General features: G+C 43.7%; 1 protein-coding gene across 9 annotated transcripts in view; it reads right to left on the reverse strand.

Annotated features, from left to right (window-relative positions):
* The window catches only part of LOC108536611 (probable global transcription activator SNF2L2), a 29458-nt gene extending 7503 nt beyond the window's left edge, over positions 1-21955 (reverse strand). Inside the window, exons 1-3 of one of the 9 annotated variants that reach the window (XM_017883545.1) lie at positions 21208-21955; positions 6726-6986; positions 2663-2792 (exon numbers count right to left, since the gene is read on the reverse strand). In XM_017883545.1, coding sequence (XP_017739034.1) covers positions 2663-2792; positions 6726-6950 — 355 coding nt within the window. In that variant the 5' untranslated portion in view covers positions 6951-6986; positions 21208-21955. The other 8 variants (XM_017883567.1, XM_017883598.1, XM_017883562.1 and 5 more) reach the window with 8 other exon arrangements.
* Between the last annotated feature and the right edge of the window lie 50 nt (positions 21956-22005).

Consider the following 22005-nt stretch of genomic DNA (forward strand, 5'->3'; position numbering starts at 1 on the left):
TATTTATATATATGTATGTATGTGTGTGTGTGTATATATATATATATATATGTTTATATTAGCTCCATGAATATACTTGACCCCTTCAAATTTAAATGATAAGCCTGGAAATACTGTCTTACTTCACTCATAACAGTGAATACGTCAAATTTTTTCTTCTTGTACTGCAAAAAGTCCCAGAGCTTTAGGCTGCTCTTCTGACATAGTCAAGATTCTATAAGTTATCTGCAACAATTATGCCTGCCTGCCACTAAAATTCAGGTAAGAGTCTGGGATGTTCAAAAGCCTGTTCAAATATTAGTGGGGAGGCACTCCTATGCCTCCACGACTTGACTATTTATATTTCAAAAAGAAAACAACTGTGCTTAGACTTCTCTAAATCCTCACAGCCAAAAGTCTTCCCTCGGGTAGATGGATATCTGATCATGGATGGAGGAAACACACACATTAATTACACAAGATTATATATAGCAACACATAAACCATAAACCTTGAATTAGAATATCTACATATTAATGTCAATTAGTGCTAGATTAACTCATGCCCGTCACATGTTGAAATGACCACATAATGACTCTGAAATCAGGCTACATTGTATTAAAAGGCTTTGAGGTACCTGAATAGTTTTCAACAGTGAGGAAAAGAAAGAGGACTTGTTATATATGAAGAAGAAAAGAAATATGCCCTATTTCTTTTAGCCATTGTTGTGAGTTGAATTGAATTGTGTTCCCCTTCCTCCAAAGTTCTAACCCCTAGTACCTGGGAATGTGCCTTACTTTGAAAGAGTATTTTGTTTTTTGTTTTTTGTTTTTTTTTTTTTTTGAGACAGAGTCTTGCTCTGTCACCAGGCTGGAGTGCAATGGTGCAATATCGGCTCACTGCAACCTCTGCCCCCGGGTTCAAGCGATTCTCGTGCCTCAGCCTCCCAAGTAGCTGAGACTACAGGCACGCGCCACCACGCCCAGCTAATTTTTGTATGTTTAGTAGAGACGGGGTTTCACCATGTTGACCAGGATGGTCTCAATCTCTTGATCTCGTGATGTGCCCACCTCAACCTCCTAAAGCGCTGGGATTACAGGCTTGAGCCACCAAGCCCGGCCTGAAACAGTATTTTTGTAGCTGTAATCACGTTAAGATGAGGCCATACTGCATTAGGGAAGGCCCTAATCCAATGAATAGTCCCCATAAAAAGAAGAAAATCTGGGTCGGGCACGGTGGCTCACACCTATAATCCCAGCACTTTGGGAGGCCGAGGCAGGCGGATGAAGAGGTCAGGAGATCGAGACCATCCTGGCTAACACGGTGAAACCCCGTCTCTACTAAAAAAAATATAAAAAATTAGCCAAGCGTGGTGGCGGGCACCTGTAGTCCCAGCTACACGGGAGGCTGAGGCAGGAGAAGCCGGGCGTGGTGGCGGGCGCCAGTAGTCCCAGCTACACGGGAGGCTGAGGCAGGAGAATGATGTGAACCCGGGAGGCGGAGCTTGCAGTGAGCAGAGATGTGCCACTGTACTCCAGCCTGGGTGACAGAGCAAGACTCCGGCTCAAAAAAAAAAAGAAGAAAATCTGAACACAGACAGACACACAGGAAAAAAATCATGTGGATACTAAGGCAGAGATTGCAGTGATGCATCTGCAAGTCCAGGAATGCCAAGGATTGTTGGCAACCACCAGAAACCAGGAAGAAGCAAGGAAGGATTCTTCTCCAAAGCCTTCAGAGAGAGCATGGCCCTGCTGATGCTTTGATTTCAGACTTAGCCTCCAGAATTATATAAGAGGATACATTTCTGTTTGTGGTAATTTGCTATGACAGGCCTAGCCACCCACCAGAAATGACACGTAATTTCACTTCCAGATAAAGCTGTCTTATAGACAATGGATAAGCATGCAATTTAAGGGACACAGGTGGTTCACCTTACCTTCACATCTACACTGTTGCTGGGAAGCAGGCCTAGATTCTCTTTCTGGCCCTCTCACTGACTGGACATGTAAACTTGGCAAAACAAAGTAAATTGTCCAGCTTTATCTTCTCCAACTATAAAACTAGGATAACATAATTTACCCTAAAAGATTACGATAGGCCGGGCGCGGTGGCTCAAGCCTGTAATCCCAGCACTTTGGGAGGCCGAGACGGGCGGATCACGAGGTCAGGAGATCGAGACCATCCTGGCTAACACGGTGAAACCCCGTCTCTACTAAAAAAATACAAAAAATTAGCCGGGTGAGATGGCGGGCGCCTGTAGTCCCAGCTACTCGGGAGGCTGAGGCGAGAGAATGGCGTAAACCCAGGAGGCGGAGCTTGCAGTGAGCTGAGATCCGGCCACTGCACTCCAGCCTGGGCAACAGAGCGAGACTCCATCTCAAAAAAAAAAAAAAAAAAAAAGATTACGATAAAGATTCTGGATAAAGTACATACAGCACTTTGCAGACTGCTTGCACACATGATGGCCAGCAAAATTACTAGGACTTCAGAAATAAAATTTCCCATACAAGTCATCAGATTGTATTGGTGAGGACGGAGGTAGATTTCTATAAGGAAAAGAAACCTGCTGGATTTGATCTTCCTTAGACACACTGTTTGGAAGTCATAATTAAAACATCCAACAGGAAAGACTGAAAGACTATGCTGGGGAACCAGTATCCGGTGTGTAGCTGACACAAACCTTGGCTGTGTTGATCCATTGGACTCTGGGGAGGGCCCATGCCTGGGTGAGGTGGTCGCATACCAGTGCCCTTCATGGATCCACAATGGATGTCTTCTACAATCCCCTTGTCATGTATCCCATCGATGGGCTGAAACATTTAAAGGACATCAGTTAGACACCTCTATAAGGGAAAACATTTCTATTTGGAGTTTTCAGACCCCTCCCTAAGTTCTTCAAAAGTGTGGCACAATCATTTACTACCCGTTCTAGAGTTAAAAAAAGGAGACTAGACCAAAAGGATCAGCAACCTATCTGTAAGTCAAATATTAAGTCTTTAAACAGTAGATTTTTTTTTTCTTTTCTTTTTTGTAATATCGAAACGGGCGATGAAAATGAAGCCCTGGTCACAAGGTAGACAAATATAGGCTATTTTTCCATACCCTGGTAAGTAATCTTGAAACCTGTTATATGTTGAAGTTAGTCTGAAGTCTGAAGGAAGGCTGTTGGACACATCTGTGATGATCCAGTTTTTGGTAATTTTTCTTCATTGGAAGGAAAGGAACGATGGAAAGTTTAAAAGTTGAAACCACAGGGTTCCATGGCAGTTGGAAAGAGAGGAACAGACAGGATAGAGCTGTGAACGGGGGTGAATACTGAAAGGGAAAGAGTGTGCAACAGATAAAGCTATACTACAGAGGGAAGAGGAATGGAAAAGGTTAAAGGCACGGTTTGGAAATAAATAATGAACACAGGGGCTGGATCCAAAACTTGAGGCATAATATGTGACAGACATGCAATAAACAGCTATTGAATCGACATTAATCCAACCCAGAATTGGGCAATGGAGCATGTGTTTGAAAAAGGAAAAGTCTATTCCTCCCCAAACTGTAATAGCAATTTTCAAAACAGCCTGAAAGAAATATTTCCAGGAGTTTATAGAAACCAAATGACTTCAAGCAAGAAAGTATGAGTGTTTGCAGTTTTAGAGAAAAGAAAGTTAATTTCTGCAGAGTCAAAAGTATGCACTTGAAAAGAAGAAAAATGTATCATAAAGAGGATGTTCAGAAGAAAAATGGGAAGAATCTGGTATAAAGAGTGTCACTGAGTCTGTTAAATAGTAATAATAGAGAGGAAATCAAAGCAACACAGCAGATGTATTTAGGCCACTTGTTTATTTATTTCCAGTAATGTTGAAAAGCAAAAAGCTGAAGCCTCAGAGGGAGAAGGAAGAATAAGAGAAGAAATAAAGCTGCCTATAAAAAGAACAGAAAAAAGTGAAGGCATCTGGTCAGCAGGTGTGAGCTCTAAACCCGCACCCAGGTCCTCACGCAGGGAACTATCTGAGAGGCTGGGGCTAAGGAGAAGCCGGATGGCAAAAAATGCAAAACTCACAGAATGCGAGCAAAGCAAAACTAAAAAAGGGAGTATTTAAGAGGGTAGAGAGAATATGAGAACGTGTAATAAAAATGCTAGGACATAAAATGAAGGGATCAAAAGACATAACAATAAAAACGATCCAGGAGAGGCCGGGCGCGGTGGCTCACGCCTGTTATCCCAGCACTTTGGGAGGCCAAGGCCGGCGGATCACGAGATCAGGAGATCGAGACCATCTGGGCTAATATGGTGAAACCCCATTTCTACCAAAAATACAAAAAAGTAGCCAGGCGCTGTGGCGGGCACCTGTAATCCCAGCTCCTCCGGAGGCTGAGGCAGGAGAATGGCGTGAACCCGGGAGGCGGAGCGTGCAGTGAGCTGAGATCGCTCCGCTGCACTCCAGCCTGGGAGACAGAGCAAGACTCCGTCTCAAAAATAAATAAATAAATACATACATACAAACGATCCAGGAGAAAAACACAAAACTGACCCAACACTCACACGCTGAATTTTTAAGTGCTAAAGAACAATAAAGTTTAGCTAAGTATTTCCCTCACATTTTATCTTTCATTTTGAAGGTGAGATATCGTCAAATTATTCTGAAATTACGTAAGCCACTTAGAGGAGGGTTTACAAGTCATTGATCAGATCTAGAATATAGCTCCCAAATTAATTTAATCTCAACACAGAACAATTTCAGGACTTGCATATGTCAATACGTTCAATAGGTTCCCTGAAAAATATGACACGGAAAACAAGCAGCTTTATTTCTCTAGAGCTCTGACAAGCTAACAAATTTATCTGTTAAAAAAGGAGACAGAAACTAGGGAATGTTATAGGGATACCCATAATACACTGTTAAATGGCAAAAAGGAAGTTTCAGAGTAATTAACAGAGACAATATGATTCTATAATAGTAAAAGAAAAGTAACAAAAATATTACACCAATATATACATATCTGTGCTTATACAGTATTTTTAATGAACATACAGAAAAGTAAGATAGAAAAAGCATGTACACAAGCTGTTACTTGGGGTGAAGGTAGGATTATCTGCTTATGTCAGTATTGTTTTCCTTTTCAAAATAATCATATATTACTTTCCTGATTTGAAAATCATCAAATTACAACATTTTTAACAAAAGGATCTTCCCTTTTGGGCTCTGATGCCCTACCCTAAAACTGACCTAAAGTCCTACGTAACTAGAGGAAAGACTTGCTCTTTTCTGTGGTAATCTTTTTGTTTTAAGCCAGGATCTTCCACAGCTTGTCTACTGTAATGGTTCGTTTTATGTGTCAACTTGACTGGGCCTCAGGTGCCTAGATATTTGATTAAACATTATTTCTGGGTATGTCTGTCAGGGTATTCCTGGATGAGATTATCATTTGAATTCTTAGACTGAATAAATCAGATTGCCTCCAGCAATGTCGTGGGCCTCATCCAAAATCCATGGAGGGCCTGAATAGGAAAAAAAAAAAAAAAGCTAGAGGAAAGGAGAAGCTTTCTCTCTGCCTGACTGCTTAAGCTGGGTCTTCTCCTGCCCTCAGACTTGAACTTAACTACATTGACTCTTTGGGCTCTTCGGACTCACACTGGAATGCACATCTTCAGTTCTCCTGGTTCTTAGGCCTGTACACTCAGACTGGAACTATACCACAGGTTCTGCTGGGTCTCCAGCTTGGTGACTGCAGATAATAGACTCTCGGCTTCCATAACTGTGTAAGCCAATTCCTCATAATAAGTCTCTTGTTACATATATCTCTATCTCCTATTGGTTCTGTTTCTCTGGAGAATCCTAATGAATACACCTACTTAATGTCAAGAAGCAGCCCTGCCACCCTATCCACCTGTGATATCATCCCAAGGAGTGTAAAACCTCTACGTGTCTCATTAGGCAAAACCTTCAGGTAGTATGTAATGTCCTCATAGATTTTTCCTGGCTATTGCTTACTTTCAAAGCAAACTGTCACAGAGGATCTTGTTTACTTTCTCAAAAGGCTGTTCTCTCTTCTTTGCATCTCCTGTGAAGGCATAATGCCAAATGGTACAGATATGATCATCCCCACAGCAACAATCCAAGCCTCATAAATAAAGGATAATTATAACCTTAGTCCAGAAACACACAGCTGGACGTGAGCTCTGCAAAAATCAGAACCTTCTTCCAAAACCAGAATAAAACTGCTTCACAGACAGACAGCAATGTGCATTTTAAGGATTCCCTAGAAACTATTTAATTTCAATAAAGCCCTTTTCCAAAAATCCTTTAGATAAGGACTTTTCCTTTTACTCTTTGGGATCTAATTTTTGTTAATAAATGTCAACCTTTTTAGGAAATAATAATTTTCAGTATGTTCATTAGTGGATAAGTTACTTAACACAGATAGGAAAAAATAAGACTTATAGACTAATACACTAATTCGCCAAGACAAAAATACCTTCAACCCACAAATCACAGGATCTACTTGTCAGAACTGCATAGTCTATCTCAGTATTTTAAAAAGTCAACATCTGATTTTCATAACTGGTACAACATCTGTAGCAACAAAAGTACCTCACAATATGCGTTTTTAATAATATATGAGATATATAAGACAAAGATCTTCCTTGATTTTCTTGTTAACAACAGTAGAAAGGGGGATGGGGTTATGAGAAATATTAGCCATCCACTTATCAGAAGTCGAGTTTGAATGGGAGAACAAACTCTTACCTTATGCATTTGATGCATGCTTTCCTGTGGGAAGTCTGTGGATCCCATCGTCGGCATAGGATGGGAGACACTCGGAGGTCCAGGACTTGGCCCCATCATGCTGTGGACGGAACCTGGGGAAGGTCCGGGTCCTGGACTGGGCCCAAGAATTGGCCCAGGGGAAGGCCCAGGCCCTGGCGAAGGCCCTGGGTGGGGCATCGCACTAGGGTCTGTGGGCGTGGACATCTACTTCTCCCGTCTCTGCCAGTCAGTAGAGTAATGCTAAATTGAAAAGTAGAAAAAAGGAAGGCATGTTTTAAACATGATGTTAAGATCAGAATAAAACAGTTGTTAGCATTTGATGGTGCCATTTCTGTAACAAACATCAAACAGAGCTGCCCTGTCTATTCCAGATGTTTGGGTGAGTGTGATACACATCCGTCTGTCCTAGTCTTTATGAAGACCACTTGTTTAAAAAACACACACACTAAATGATTCCCCAGAAAAATATAAATCATCTAAGATACAAAAAGACTCACTGGAGAAACTCAAATTTAACACATAAGCAGAATTCTAAACAAGTTTGAAATTTATTACTGAAGTCAACAGATGCTCTCCATTACTTACTGCCTTGGACACCTTACAAGTCATTAACCCCCACAAACCCATTAAAATACAGAACCCTTTCAAAAGTATCCAACCAAGACTCATTTTCATAAGTGAGTGGGCATTCAAAACTTCAAGATAGTTAAACGGGGAAAAATATAATCTTCTAATCTGAGAATGAAAGAGAAGTCCTCCCAATCATGAAAAAAGCAAAGGCTACAGGAATCAGACAAATATGGGTTCAAATACTCGTATTATGTAACTACTAGCTACTTTATTTAATGTTTCTTCTTTTGAGATTTCAATACAATGACACGTGTGAAAAACACAGCTATAGTCTCCGCACAACAAATGGCCACCCTTACTTAGCACTGCTTTCCCCACTAACTCTACTCTACCAGAGGTGATCAGGAGGGACAGTTTAAGATGTGATCCTCTTGCCAGCTAATTAATTGAAGCAGAGACCCCTCGGATAGTTAAAACCAGGGATTTGGCTGGGTGCAGTGGCTCACACCTGTAATCCCAGCACTTTGGGAGGCTGAGGCAGGCAGATCACGAGGTCAGGAGATCAAGATCATCCTGGCTAACACGGTGAAACCCCGTCTCTACTAAAAATATAAGAAAAATTAGCCAGGAGTGGTGGCGGGTGCCTGTAGTCCCAATTACTCGGGAGGCTGAGGCAGGAGAATGGCGAGAATTCAGTGAGATGAGATCACACCACTGCACTCCAGCCTGGGTGACAACAGAGCAAGACTCCATCTCAAAAAAAACAAAAAAAAAAAAAAAAAAAAAAAAAAAAACAGGGATTTGTCCCAGACCTGGCCCTGGTCAAGAATCTTGAGAGAAGTCATCCATGACTACTGGATCAGAGCTCACCACAGACGAGGTGTGGAAATTCTGGTTCTACAATTTCAGCAAAACTATATTCCACCACCCACACTCTAAGGTTTCTTGGCATCCCCATTGGAAATGCCTCACAGAGTGGGTACAACTGCATCTTGGATATGAGCCAGAATGAGTAAATAAGCTGTTTTTCACATTCTGATAGAGATCAATGATGCCAGCAAGATAGCTGAATACCACTAGCAACAGTAATCATTCTATATTATGACGTTACCTTGGAGGCACACACCTGTACATGGAGAAACTTTTTGCTGTCAACCTCACAAAGTACAGAATGACACGCCCTAAGTGATTTACTTACCCATTGTTTAGTGGCAGAGATGGAATGAGACTGTGGTGGCCTCGTCACCATAGCAGGGCTCTTTACCCACAGTGGAATGACGGGCTGGAGGGGCAGTACAAAAAACACATTCTTTCCATTCCTAGCGACCCATCACTTGCACTGAATCTCTAGAGTATGAAGGCCATGAAGGCAGGGCATGCTTGGTTTCCCTTCCACATTCCCAGCACCTCAACCAGCATATAGTCATAGCTCAAAAATTATCTGATGAATCAACTGCAGAGGAAATTTCAAGGGCTAACTATTAATAAAATCAACTCTTTAATTTTAACTTTAATTTTTCATATTTTTAGAGACAGGGCTTCTCTATATTGCCCAGGCTGGAGGACAGTAGAGAGATCATGGCTCACTGCAGCCTCAAAACTCCTAGGTTCAAGTGATCCTCCCCCACCAGCCTCCCAAGTAGCTAGGACTACAGGCGGCACCACCATGCCAAGCTAATTTTTTTTTATCTTTTGTAAAGACAGAGTCTCACTATATGGCCCAGGCTGGTCTTGAACTCCTGGCCTCAAGTGATCCTCCCACCTTGGCCTCCCAAACCACTGGGATTACAGGTGTGAGCCACTGCAGCCGGCTTCAGTTAATTTTATAAATAAAAACCACAGAGCGGTCAGGGTTTGAGTTGTGTTCCTATAAAGATATCCTTAAAGTGTAGGCAAGAATTTAGGTCATTTTGACAAGTAAATTAGAGCTAAAACACAAAGCAGTCAAAGGCTACTTCAAAGTGATCATAAGCAGCGGATCAAAACAGGACGAAGGGAACCCAGTACAAGTGGCTTCTAAATAACAGGGGAGCCTCAACAGTGAATTACAGCCTTGAATTCACAATTCACTAGAGAGCCCAATGTTATTATTTATTCTTTGTGATGAACAAAGCAGACGGAAGTAACTTTTTTTTTTTTTTGGTAAGAAAAAAAAGGGAGAAAGAATTTTTTTTTTTTTTTTTTTTTTGCTTTCCACCACCTCACACAGGTTCAGTCAGCATTTTAAATTTAGGAAGCTGACGTCAATTCAGGGCTACTACAAGATATAATGTTCTTTCATGTATATCAGTACACTAATACACCCTTTTATTTTTTAGTGAATAAAAGGAAATTGCTTACTTCCTGTTACGGTTTACACTGAAATCAGCTTCAATAGGTATTACAGTAATATACCACGAGTTTGAACAATGAAGATACAAATACTGTAGTTAGGCTGATATTCCTACTTTTAATATAATTGATGCGTATTAAACATGAAATTCTAATATATATTAGCCCATAACGCTACTTTCCGCTTGTATTATCATTTCCACCTGGGAATCTCAGAGAATGTTGTAATTACTCATATATAGTCCCATAAAAATGCTTCTCATTTTTTTGTTGAAGGAAACTATTAAAAATGTCTTAGAGGGAAAACATGTTACAAGGGAAGTGGAAAACTACGGGCATATAATTGGAATATTAATATAGGAACATGTTATATAGGAAACTAATAAGAAGAGAACCTCAGATGCCTGGACTTCAATGAATGTGTGTGGCTCAGACTAACAGTAAAGTTTAACAAATGAAGAAACTTAGCCTGTGCCATATAACTGATGAATGGCAGAGATCTGGACTCTCATAGAACTTGATGTGATATTCACTGATGTCCCACTGGGAGCTGAGAGACCTGGGTTCTGGTCTCAGGGTCACCACCAACTCTGGGGCCCTGGGAAAAGTGCCTTTCCTCTGGGGTCTTGACTTCCTCTAGGCTCAGGATAGGAGTATCTCAAAGGACCCTTCTAGCTGTCCATCCATGACTTGATGCCTGCTGCCTCCAGAGCATCTTGAAGACTTCATCCAAACCTGTGTGTTTGTTGGAAAGTCCATTAATGGACTCCCAAGGCAAAATCAGGGCTGCCCTCAGATCTGCCGTGGCTACCATCACCCAAGTATACCCAAGGGGAGGACTCTCAAAGATGAGGTCTATAATCCTGGCCTCTTATTCTTCCACTTCATTTCGGGTGGCACCTTTATTTTACAGTTCAAGTATATAATTAAACTTTCCCACAGTATGAAGAAACCTGGGGAAATAAATTAGAAAGAAGTGCTAGTCTCAAGCAGCACATCATTACTAAGTTAGTATGATTAAGGTTTAAAGTCCAGTATTGGTCAACTCTGCTTTTCCTTCACCAGCCCTGCTGGTATCCCCTGGACTCTCTGCCCCTTTCTTCTCCAAAGCACTAATGAGACAATAGAGATAGGGTGGTGATGAGAGCAGTAAGCATAGTAGGGTAGGCTGGAGGAGAGGGCCCAGATGGACTTCACAGGGCAGTGGTAGGTCTGCTCACATGATAACACACAAAATCTATTTTTACTTTGTGTTGGGAGAAGGAGGGAGTTTCACATTGTCACAGAAAAGAACAACCTGCTCCACAAGTATGTGTATGTGGCTAACAACATATGACAAAAATGTTATCTGGGGAGAAGCGGACACAGCAACCTCCCATACATATGCATTGCTGGTCCCCATCTTCCCCCAGACCAAGACTCCTCGAGGGCCAAACCACTATGTTCTCAGGCAAGAATTTCTCAGCAGTATACTCTGTCTTGATTTCATCCTTACTTCCCACTTTCCCACATTCACAACTAGAGTGTGTGTTTTTAAAAAGAAGAGGCCCCAGAGGAACTTCCCAGAGCTCCAAACACCACAGTCATCCTCCCTCGGCCAAATCTCCATCCTCTGCCCTTAGCTGAAAGGCTCAGCACAGCCATCCGCATATTAAAAGGAGTTCCACTTCATGGAATTTTAAGGGTCACCACTCCAAAACTTGTGTCTTACAGTCTAATTGTAATCAACAGAAACACCAAAGACCTCCACATGTGGAATAATATTTGAACACACCTATGTGTGTTTCCTAATAATTCTGGTAACTTGAAGAGACATTTTGCCACACCCCCATTGAAAAGATGAGAGCAGTAAGGCAGAAAGGGAAAACATAGCTTGCCCAAAGTAACATCTGCAACAGGAGAGAAACCTCAGGCAGGACCTTTTATCTCTTGACTCCCAGTCCAACACCGAGCTATTACACGGATCAAGCAAGAAATGTTTCCACCAGAGTTTTCACCAAGCCTGAGCGATGTGCAGGGTTAGAAAATAGAAGACACAGAAAAAAATGTCAGAAACAATGGGAGGGATATCTTGCAAGGACTAGGCTTTGGCTGTGATAATATATTAACTTATCACAGGCTAGAGAAGTAAAGAGAAGCCCTGAAATGTGAAATGAAGACAATATCATAAACTGAAAAGGTTGATGATGTTTTAGTTACTTATTCCCTACTATACTGAGTATCTACCAGGTACAAGGCATGCAGGGGGTACAAAAATGAAGAGAAGGCTTACCCCACAACTCTGGAAGTCTGATAGGGAAATGAGACTTGTGTATAAGTAGCAACAAGAGAAAAATGTTGAAAGATCCTACAGGACACGGGGGGGTACAGCTAAACTATCCAACACAGCCATAGAGTAGGAGACATTACTTTTAGCTCAGAGGGTAGAGGAGAGAAAGGAATTAGGTAAAGTGTAATGGAGAAGGTAGCATTTCAGCAAGGCCTTTACGTTAATAAAAAAAAAAAAAAAAGTTCCCTAGAAACTTTTGGTTTCTAGTCACAGAGTTTGGGGAAGCACACCAACCTTGACAATATCAAATTGCTCTTCACCAAACTTCATAAGAAAGCACAAGGAAATCTTGGATCTCCAGCCTGTCTTTTTTCACTGCTCACTTTACAGAAAAACTTTGAGGTCCAGGTTAAAGGTGGAATATCAAGAAATAAAAGTTAGGCCCAGTCCACATCTCTAAGAATATCCCAGTCTTACTAGCGTTCTGGCTGTTACAGGAGAACTGCAAGGTTCAGGAGATAGTTAAGATAAGAGTTCTTTTTATGTCTGCTTGTTGATTCAGAACATCTCCCCTGACCTGAAGGGCTGCCTCTTGTTTTCTATGTGGCTTTCTCTATAAATGAATTGATAATTCACCCACAAGAAGTAGCAACATCTTTAGAACTGGGCCTCAAGCACTGTTATTCTTAATGGGGAAGCAGTGCGGGGGTAAGGAGAACAGCAATGCAGATAAAGGAAATAAATCTACCCGAAGTTTCTTTTTTAGAGGCCAAGGTTGTCGGGATAAGCGGTGAAACATTACCAAGGCCCACATTGCTTCTTGGTCTGAGCTGTGCAACTTTAAACAATGCATAATGTGATTTGTACCACAGATAAAAATCGCACATGGTTTTGAAGTTAACATTATAAGTTGCTCCATCAAGACCCTAGAAAATCATTGAAAACATTTCTTCAGCATTCTTGTGGTTATTCACGACACTTTCCCATTCGTTTCAAAGTCAAATATGTTTTTTAAAAGTTGTTGGATTAAAACTTTCCTCTGTTCCTTGGGCTTCTGTGAACTCTCCTTCATCTTTCAATCAGGGAAACAAATTAGGATGTGTGTGAGCTGCTACCCTCACTTTAAATAAACTGCCTTGGGAACCGTCCTTGCCCAGAGTCAGACCTGGCAAAGGCTGTGAGGCAGCTCTGTGCACAACAGAAGATAACAACAAACTCGGGCAGCAGCTAATTAGTCCCCCATGAACCTCAGACACTGCCTTAATAGGATCCTGCCTCTTAACATTACCACCCCTATAGATACCATGAGTTGCCATCTCAAAAGAGTCTACCTGTGACGCAATTTCATGCACTTTCCATGAGGACTGACAATGGTCCCACAAACGAAAAATTGTTTTAAAAAGGGAATTTACGAGAAAACCCAAGTGTTAGAAACCCTTTAGCAAAGCATCCTCTACTCTAAGACTCATGTCCATTAGTAGTTATAAAGGTAATCACAGATGACTATCACTTTTAAAATTCAGTGGAACCCAAACTGCTGGGCAAACTGGTCAATACAAAACCTAACAAACTAAAAAAAAAAAAGTTAGTTTCAAATCATGACACTCTGAAAGGTAGTAGGTCATGTATGTTTACACATATGCCTGTCTCTCCTAGCTTAGGCCCTTTTGCAAAGCAACCTCATTCTGGATGTTGATAAGAATCAACAATACCCACTTCCTTTTCTGTCTGCCAAGATAAGTTTATTTATACTTTAAACATATAAAAAGAAGAGTCTGAAATACATACTTTAAAAACCTCTGGTTGAAATGGCACATTTTTACTAAAGAGTAAAAAACTCAACCATCATATGCTGAATGAAATAAAGTTATATGATAGGCACTCATTAAATGTCAACTGGCCCTGACTTTCATAGTAGCAACAATTCAACAATGAACTCCAAGTTCATTGCAGTTAAAATGGGTAACAGCCATTAATGATGTTAATATGCCTTTTAAAAAATCACCAAATGAGTTCATTTAACTTGAGTTTCAAGCTCCTTACTTACAAAATAGAGATAATAGTAGCTGACTACAACTTCAATTTTGATACGAATCAAATAAAATATGAGATATGAAGATACCTTGTGAGCTATCATATGCTCGCATTATTGCCAGGATCCTTCTAACAGCTTCAATTCCCACTCTGGACTTGAATCCACAATTTGCCAGATTAATCTAAAATATTGCTTTGTTCATGTATTCCCTTGCTCAAAACTTCTGAGACAAGCCTCCAATACAGATTGGTTAAAATATTCATGCTTTAGCCTGCAAGTCAAGTCTTTCCACAATCTCCGACTTTATCTTCTGAAAATTCTCCCCAACTGGAACTTCTTGCTCCAGGCAACCAGGTCAAAACAGGTACATTGGTCTTTCCATGTTCCTTCAGGCCGGGTCTCTGTGATCTCGGGACTTTCTTCTGATCTGGGATGCTCAGATGCCACCACCCCCACCTCTGCCCTACCCCTACAGCAACCTTATCCCATCTCAAAGACCTTATCTACCCCATCAACTCAAGAAAGCTCATCCTGATCTCTCTCTTTGTGTATCACATGGCCCATGCACTTTACCATTTGTTATTTGTATTCAATATGCTATTATAAATACAATATTAAATGTTCAGGTACATTCTTCAAAACACATAAATCATCAATTACAGATCATCTATTTTTTACAGAATTTTGGACTTTGCTTAATGGTCTTTTAGTATAGCACAACAGCAAGCCACAAAATAATTGTGAATATTTGCAAAGCCATTTATTACACGCCCAGTTCAACAAAGCAAAGGGGAAGATGGGAGAGGGCTTCCTTCGGGACATCCAGTTTCCATGTGTGATAACGCATCTCCCAGTGGGATAGTAAAAACTGAAATATACCACATCAAGTAGGTAAAGAAATATAGAATCATCCTAAACCAGAAAAATATATTTTAACTGTAAACTGATATAGAATTTCCCTTGGATAACCTGTAAGCCAATATATGATGTTCCTTTTTGGTTAGAGATTTTACCATTTTAAGGAATTTTGAATTCCAAATTCTGAATTTAGTCTTTTTTTTTTTTTCTTTTTTTTTTAAAGGAGGGAGTTTCAATTATATTTAATGGTTTTCAAACTTTAAATATTATTTCAACTTCTGTGGGCCCCATTCATCAACTTACAAAACGGCCAGCCCATATTTAAATTAGGCCGGTTTCTAAACAGTTTCTAAAATATTAGTGCTTGCATAGATGTAGATGATATATTGGCAAAAGATTGATACTTAAGGCCAGGCGCGGTGGCTCAAGCCTGTAATCCCAGCACTTTGGGAGGCCAAGACGGGCGGATCACGAGGTCAGGAGATCGAGACTATCATGGCTAACACGATGAAACCCCATCTCTACTAAAAATACAAAAAACTAGCCGGGCGAGGTGGCGGGCGCCTGTAGTTCCAGTTACTCAGGAGGCTGAGGCAGGAGAATGGCGGGAACCCGGGAGGCGGAGCTTGCAGTGAGCTGAGATCTGGCCACTGCCCTCCAGCCTGGGCAACAGAGCGAGACTCCGTCTAAAAAAAAAAAAAAAGATTGATACTTAAATTGATACTAATCCACCTAAAATACTATAGAATATTGTGATTTTTAAAAATGTTTTAAATCTTACAGGTATATAGCCAGATTATAATTGTTCAAATATTCTGGAAGTCTTAGCTATCTAATAAAATATCCTAATTCATACTAGGCTTCAATTATATAATAACGTATTACAAACCCGAAGTCCAAAAGGACATTATGTCAGAGTTTCAGGCCAAAATCTTGTATTCCGTATCTAAAGCATCATTCCAAATGTGTAAATTAATGAAGTGTTTATATCAAACATTCAAAAGACCAGCTATTTTGTTCCTGAATTTCACTGACTCTAGTCTTATGTTTTTCTGAGGTATAATTATTCAAGCATCTTTAACGATATCTTTACAACTTTTACTACTTAAAAGCTCTCTCTCTCACATATCCTACACTTTCAAGATAAAGTGCTATATTAACATGGATAATAATAAAGTCATAATAAACAGTAAGAAAGCTGCAGTTGTACAAATCCAGGTTGCAAGATCCCATTTAACTTAATGATAAATATCTTATGTAAATAAATATGCCCTCTTTCATAATGACTCTGGCAGAACATAGTTTTAGACTCCTATACTCCCTTGTAAGTATAAAGTCATAAGATTCTATATAGAAAAAATAATCACTCCAGGCCTTCCTAAATATGCTATCAAATAAATTACCACCATGTGTATTTTCTACTCACAACTACTTAGGGAATGACCCATGACTTTATTAACCGGCTAAAGGTTAGAGTCCCCTAATAAGAACTCTTCCAAAAGTGACAGAAAATTCACATCTTCTATTGGCCAAAAACATCTCCAAAACACAACATTTAAGGGGAAAAAAACAATTTAGAAGATAATTCTTTTACACTAAAAAGGAGAAATCAGAAATAGCCCCCAAATATTGTTTTCATATTAGGGAAATGTTCTCATCTGCTCACAAGAAATACAGCAGAAGAGAAATGTAACTCATATAGTTTTCTAAGGTAACTCATGTTAACCAAAGGATTTGTCCCTATTGTCCCTTAAAATCATCTTGACCAGAAACAATGAGAATCAAATCTTAAAAGTGGTTAAATCAGGTCCTACCAACACTACTTCCACTTGCAAATGCTGGGAAATAGTCCTTAGTATTACATTTGTGATAATTCAGTTGTCCTCATGGCAGCATGTCAAGATGTCATAAATAGTGATTTATTATTTCTCTGGGGTATCAAAAAGCTGCTGACCTAGGAGAGTTTGACAAAGGCCTTGTTTACAAAGGAAGACTTCTAAAGGAGAAAAAAAAACAAGAAAACACTGGAGGACAGCACCATTTTATAATTTATAAAAGTCTTTTTTTATGCTCTTGCTGTAATGTGTAATAATAAATGTCAAAATATTACAAGAAAAGCTTTTATACTGGACTGTAGAATGATTTATCTTAAACTTAATCAAAAGAAAAAAAATTTAAATACCTTATCGGCAGAAAGTGTTACCTTTCTAGTTATACCATGCAGGAATAACTTTAAACAGAATTTCAAGGCATTAACAATATATACAGCTGAGGCCAGGCTTGTTTTTTTTTTTTTTTTTTTTTTTTTTTTTTTTATCAATTCTAAGCCTCAGGTGTTGGTCAAAGCACTTTTCAAGAAACTTGACGAGAAATGCTCAAAAACCACTTTACAAACGAACAAAAGAAAAGATCTAAGGCTGCTTTGAACATGCTCTTGTGGTGAATATTTTCTGTGAAACACCACAGTGCAGCTAGTCCTGATGCTGGGCTGTAACTGATATAAGTCATAAGAGAAAGGCTGCATTGAAGGAAGCCCTCCCTCCCCACACCCTCTTCAAGGGTTCTGATACCCCACATTCCTCATTCATTTTAAATGTTCTTTACAAAAATGGCATCTCTCTGATGCCCCGAAGGTAGATGGACCTCTGATCTATTGGGTTGTTTTTATTTTATTTTTTCCCCTCAGTCTACCGCAATAAGTATCTTTTGGACCTAACAGGTGTCTCTAAATCCCCTCTTTACAATAGCAAACATTTGCATTGTAAAGAAGCATTTGGGGAAAAAAAGAAAGCAAGTCCAGGAGAATAAAAGAGCAATTAGATTCCTAAAAGAAAAAGTGTGTCTCATTTTGCATAACAATGCAGCAACTAGGATTCAAATCTGCCACGCCTCTTAACACTTCACCAGTGTGCTAGAGGTAGCCTGGAAGCCTAAAACGCCAATGCTGGCCAACAAGCTTCTGGTAGTGGCCCCCCAGATAGCAGATGGAAAATATTACTGAAAATATTTGAATGTTAATATGTAAGTATACACATACATAACATTGGGTATGGCTTTTAAAATTATTATTAGGGTTCTCAATGGTTTCGGAGTTTTTGGTGGTTAGATAGAAATTTTCTACTACTCAACACCCAAGCAACAATCTCATTATTTATGCAAGCATTCTCTCTTCAGACAAGCAAGGCACACAACCAGGTGTAAATTTTAAGTCTTTTGAAATGGAAGTTTGAAATTTAACTCGCTATTGGTAAGGCAGAAATGTTAAAAATAACCACTCAATGCAGTAAACAAACTGTGTATCCTTAATGTCTATCTTGTGCTCTAAGAGTACACATATAAAGTCATACATGCCTACATGACGACCAGAAAGGAGACAATGATGACACCTCTCCAAAAAATTACTAGCCCAGGTCGCTTTGCTTTTTCCAAAGCACTAACCTCCATCAGGTTAGGGAGGAGGAAAAAAAAAGAGACAACCTTGCAAAACTCACCCAAAAGTTATATAAACAAAGGAGGGAAGAAGCCCAGTCTAGGCTTTGCACCCATGTGCTACTAAAATTACATAACACCCGGTGCAGACATTGAATAAGGAATGGATTCTGCACAACACCCCCACTCCCTCGGCTCCCAAGCCTTCCTCATTCCCTTAAAAAATCCAAACGCCTGGCAAGAGCTAGTGGACGACTTTGAATATTTATTTTATGCTGGAGTAAATCCTGCGAGAGTTGGAGGTACGTTTAGGCCCGAAGTTTGAATGTGCAACAGCCCCGGGGCTCAGCGACTCACACTCTCCGGACCCGGAGGAGAAAGAACTGACAAGCAACAGCAGCCAGCAAGGCCTTCTTCCCCCTCATGGTGCCTCCCGCTGGAAAGTTTTCCACGCAATCGATCCGAGGACAAGGAGCCCATTTCCCCCGCCTGCCTGACTTTGCAGGAAAGGCGAGCCGGGAGACCGGAGGGGGCTGGCAGGGAAAAAACTGGAAAGCTCCGCACACAGCCGGCGGCAAGGCTGCGCAGGCTCCTTACCTGGAGGACGCGGAACAAAAAGGGGAGCGGGGTTCGCGGAGCTTGGGGTGGCGGCGCGGCCGGCGCACAGGAACCGGTCTCCGAGCCGCAGCTCTAGGCCCGCGCCACAGCCCGCGGCCCGGCCCCCGCCGCAGCCGCTTCCTCCCTCGCGCGCGTCATGTCACGGCAATCAAACATGTCTGTGTGCTGTGTGCGCTTCGTTGCTGTGACTTCCTGATTCTCCGCCGCTCGCGCGCGCACACACACACACATTCACAACCACACGCACACGCCACCCCCACCAGCCCTCGCCACCAAACCTCGCCTTGTCCTTCCCGGGCTCCAGGGGAGGGTGCGGGCAGGAGCAGCTGCCCGAGCCGCTGCTCCCGTCGCACTGGCTCCTGCGCGCACAACACACACTCACACTCACGAGCAGACACACTCGCGCCGGCCGGGAGGGCGCGGAGGCTCGAGCCGCGGGAGCTCGCCACCCCCTCCCACCCCTCCACCCTACTTAGCCGCCCTGCCAAACTTTTTTTTTCCTGCCTGATCCACGTCCAACTTCCCTCCACCCCACCCCCCAAGCAGCCCAGCCAGCCCCGCGCTCACCACCATCCGCAGCAAACGGCAACCCGGATAAAAATAATAATGCAATCCAGGCGGCGGAGGCGGAGGCGAGCGATCAGACACTGGCAGGAGGCGATTTCCCCGCGTGTACCGGAAACCGGCCCAAGTGCCCCGGCCAACGCGCGGGTGTCCCCTGGAGCCCGCACTGCCGCGCCCCGCCCTGCGCGGTGTAACTGCGCCCAGGCTGCGAGGCCTGGTGCGGGGCACTGAGAGCACTGTGCTCCGTGTGAGCCCTGCGACCGGAGGGCGCCGAGGGGCTGGCGCGCCGGACCGGTTATTTAGGGAAGTGCATCGCGACACCTTTGCAGATGGCATGGCCGTGTTTTGCAACGCAAACGGGAGGAGGGAGGACGGCCGGGTGGAGGGGGAGAGCAAAGGAAGGGGTAAACCAGATTGGGATGGGAATAAAGCAAACTCCTGAGCAGGGAGTGAGAAGGAAGGAGTGCGTGTCATCGTTAAGAGGAGGCTCTACTCGGTCTCCCCGCCTCCCGCCCTCGCCACCCCCCTATTCCCTCCCCACCGCAGCCCTTCCCCTTCCCGAGCGAATGACACCGCCGCTGCCCGATGGTGCACGGGTCCTGTTTGTGACAGTCAGGCAGAGAAGATTATCCGGATCATGGCCTCCCCGGCCCGCAGCCGCCGTGGCTCTCCCGGGTCCCGGCGCGCCCCTAGCACCCGGACGATCGCAGGCGCCCCACGCCCGCAGCTCCCGCGGCGCTAGCAAGGGGAAGACGCGAAGCAAAAGAACACAGACCCGGGGAGAGGAAGGGCAGGGAAACGGAGCCTGGCGGGCACCTCCGTGCCTGACCTCCTTGGGGGCCTCCTCCCTCCCCTCCAGCAGTGCGGCCCGGGCCGGACATCCCGAACTTCAACACCCGAGCCTGCGCTGCCGCCAGGTACAGGGGTAGGGACGTCCGCAGCGCCCGGGGCGCAGCCCCTTTGCCTAAAGGCCTGCCTACCAATCGGCGTCCCCATCCACGCCGGAGGAAACGCGGAAAGTGGAGGTGACACCTCCGATCAGGCACGCACCGGCCCCGCGGCAGTGGCCGCCGCCTCCTCTGCGCGTCAGCTCGGGCTTCTCCCGCTGCGATCCGCTCACGTCTCCGCAGCCGGAGCCCTTTAAACAAGTCCCTGGGAAGCGGGTGGCAGCAGTGTTCGCTGGCGCCCCGCCGCCAGCCTGGGCTCCTCGCCCTCCTTTCCCGTTCCCCTTCCAACTCTTCCGGGGAGGGTACCTCGGGATGAACAGTAGCGTTTCCATCCTCCTCCCCTGTACCCCAGGCCTTCCCCCTCCAGCTGCCACCCCCTCCCCCCGCCTCGCTTTTAAGGGGATGGGGGGTATTGCAACCTGGCCGAATGTGTGTGTTGCAACCTTGAGTTGGCAGCGCATCTGACTGCCTACTCAGGATCAAGGCTGTGGTTTGTTGGGATTTTTTTCCTCCTTTGCCCCCTTGAAGTAGTAATTATTACTGTTATTATTAGAACAGCAAGGTTCGGTTGAAACTTTCTCGTTTCTTCCACCGCCACCTGGGAGCTGTCGTTACAGCATTCCACCTGAGGCCCGCGGGGAGGAGGCGGGCTTTTTTTGTTGTGGCGGTTGGCCCGCCTGTTTGTTTTGGTCTCCTTGCATGCACAATAAATAATAATTAGGATAATAATGAATAATCCCTGGCGAAGGCGGCGCGGTGCTGGAGGGGTTTGCGCGGCGGCTGCAGCTGAGCGGCCGAAGGGAGGGGAAAGAGGAGAAAAGAGTTGTAAGTTATATTTACCTTGCTCGCGAGGAGTGTGCTGGCTGAATCTCTTCCCTCTCTGAGTCACCCAGAGTACAGAAACAGAGGGAGAGAAGACTAGATTATGAATATGACTTCATTGATGACAGCCGTCCCCTCCTCTTCCTAAACTCGGGCTCCGCCCAGCGTCCCACCCTCGCCTCCTCCGCGGGCGCCGGAAGACGCGCCGCAGTTGGCCCCGCGCGCCGCTCCTCCCTGCCCGCCCGGGCGCGGGTTGGCGGGACGCCCCTGTCACTCGCCCAGCTCAGCGACTCCGGGAGCGCGGGGGGAGGAGGGGGCGGTGTGCAAGAATGTGGATCGAGACAGCTCTACTGTATGCGTGGATCCGTGTGTGTCTGCAAGGCGCCGGCTCTCGGGCCGTGTTTGTGCCTGGAGCAGAGAAACTGCGCAGGATGCAGAAAGCCCCAAGCGCTGCTGGAGTTGGGCGCCCGCTATCCCTTCCCTGCGAGTCCTCTTCCGCGGGCGCTGCGGGGCTCCTCCAGGGAGACTGGGGAAGAGGAGGAAGCGAAGCAAAAAGGGAGGGCAGCCGTAGTAATAGCGCGTAGTAGTTTGGGGGTATGTGGAGAAGGTGCTGGAATTTAACTGTGCCTCCGCCTGCCAGTGCGAGCCTGCAGAGAGAAAGGGAGGGGATGGGGGGGAGGGCTCCGAGTGGCACCAAAGCTGTTTGTGGCACAGTGTTGACTGTGGAAAAAACGGGCATTGTCGTGCCGGCTGAAACTTTTTCTCCCCCTTCCCCAAGGCTGTCATTATAAATCTGCCCCTATTCCCCATTAAAAA

The sequence above is a fragment of the Rhinopithecus bieti genome, unplaced genomic scaffold (assembly GCF_001698545.2).
Source record: "Rhinopithecus bieti isolate Rb0 unplaced genomic scaffold, ASM169854v2 scaffold_641, whole genome shotgun sequence".
In the NCBI taxonomy this organism is placed as follows: domain Eukaryota; kingdom Metazoa; phylum Chordata; class Mammalia; order Primates; family Cercopithecidae; genus Rhinopithecus; species Rhinopithecus bieti.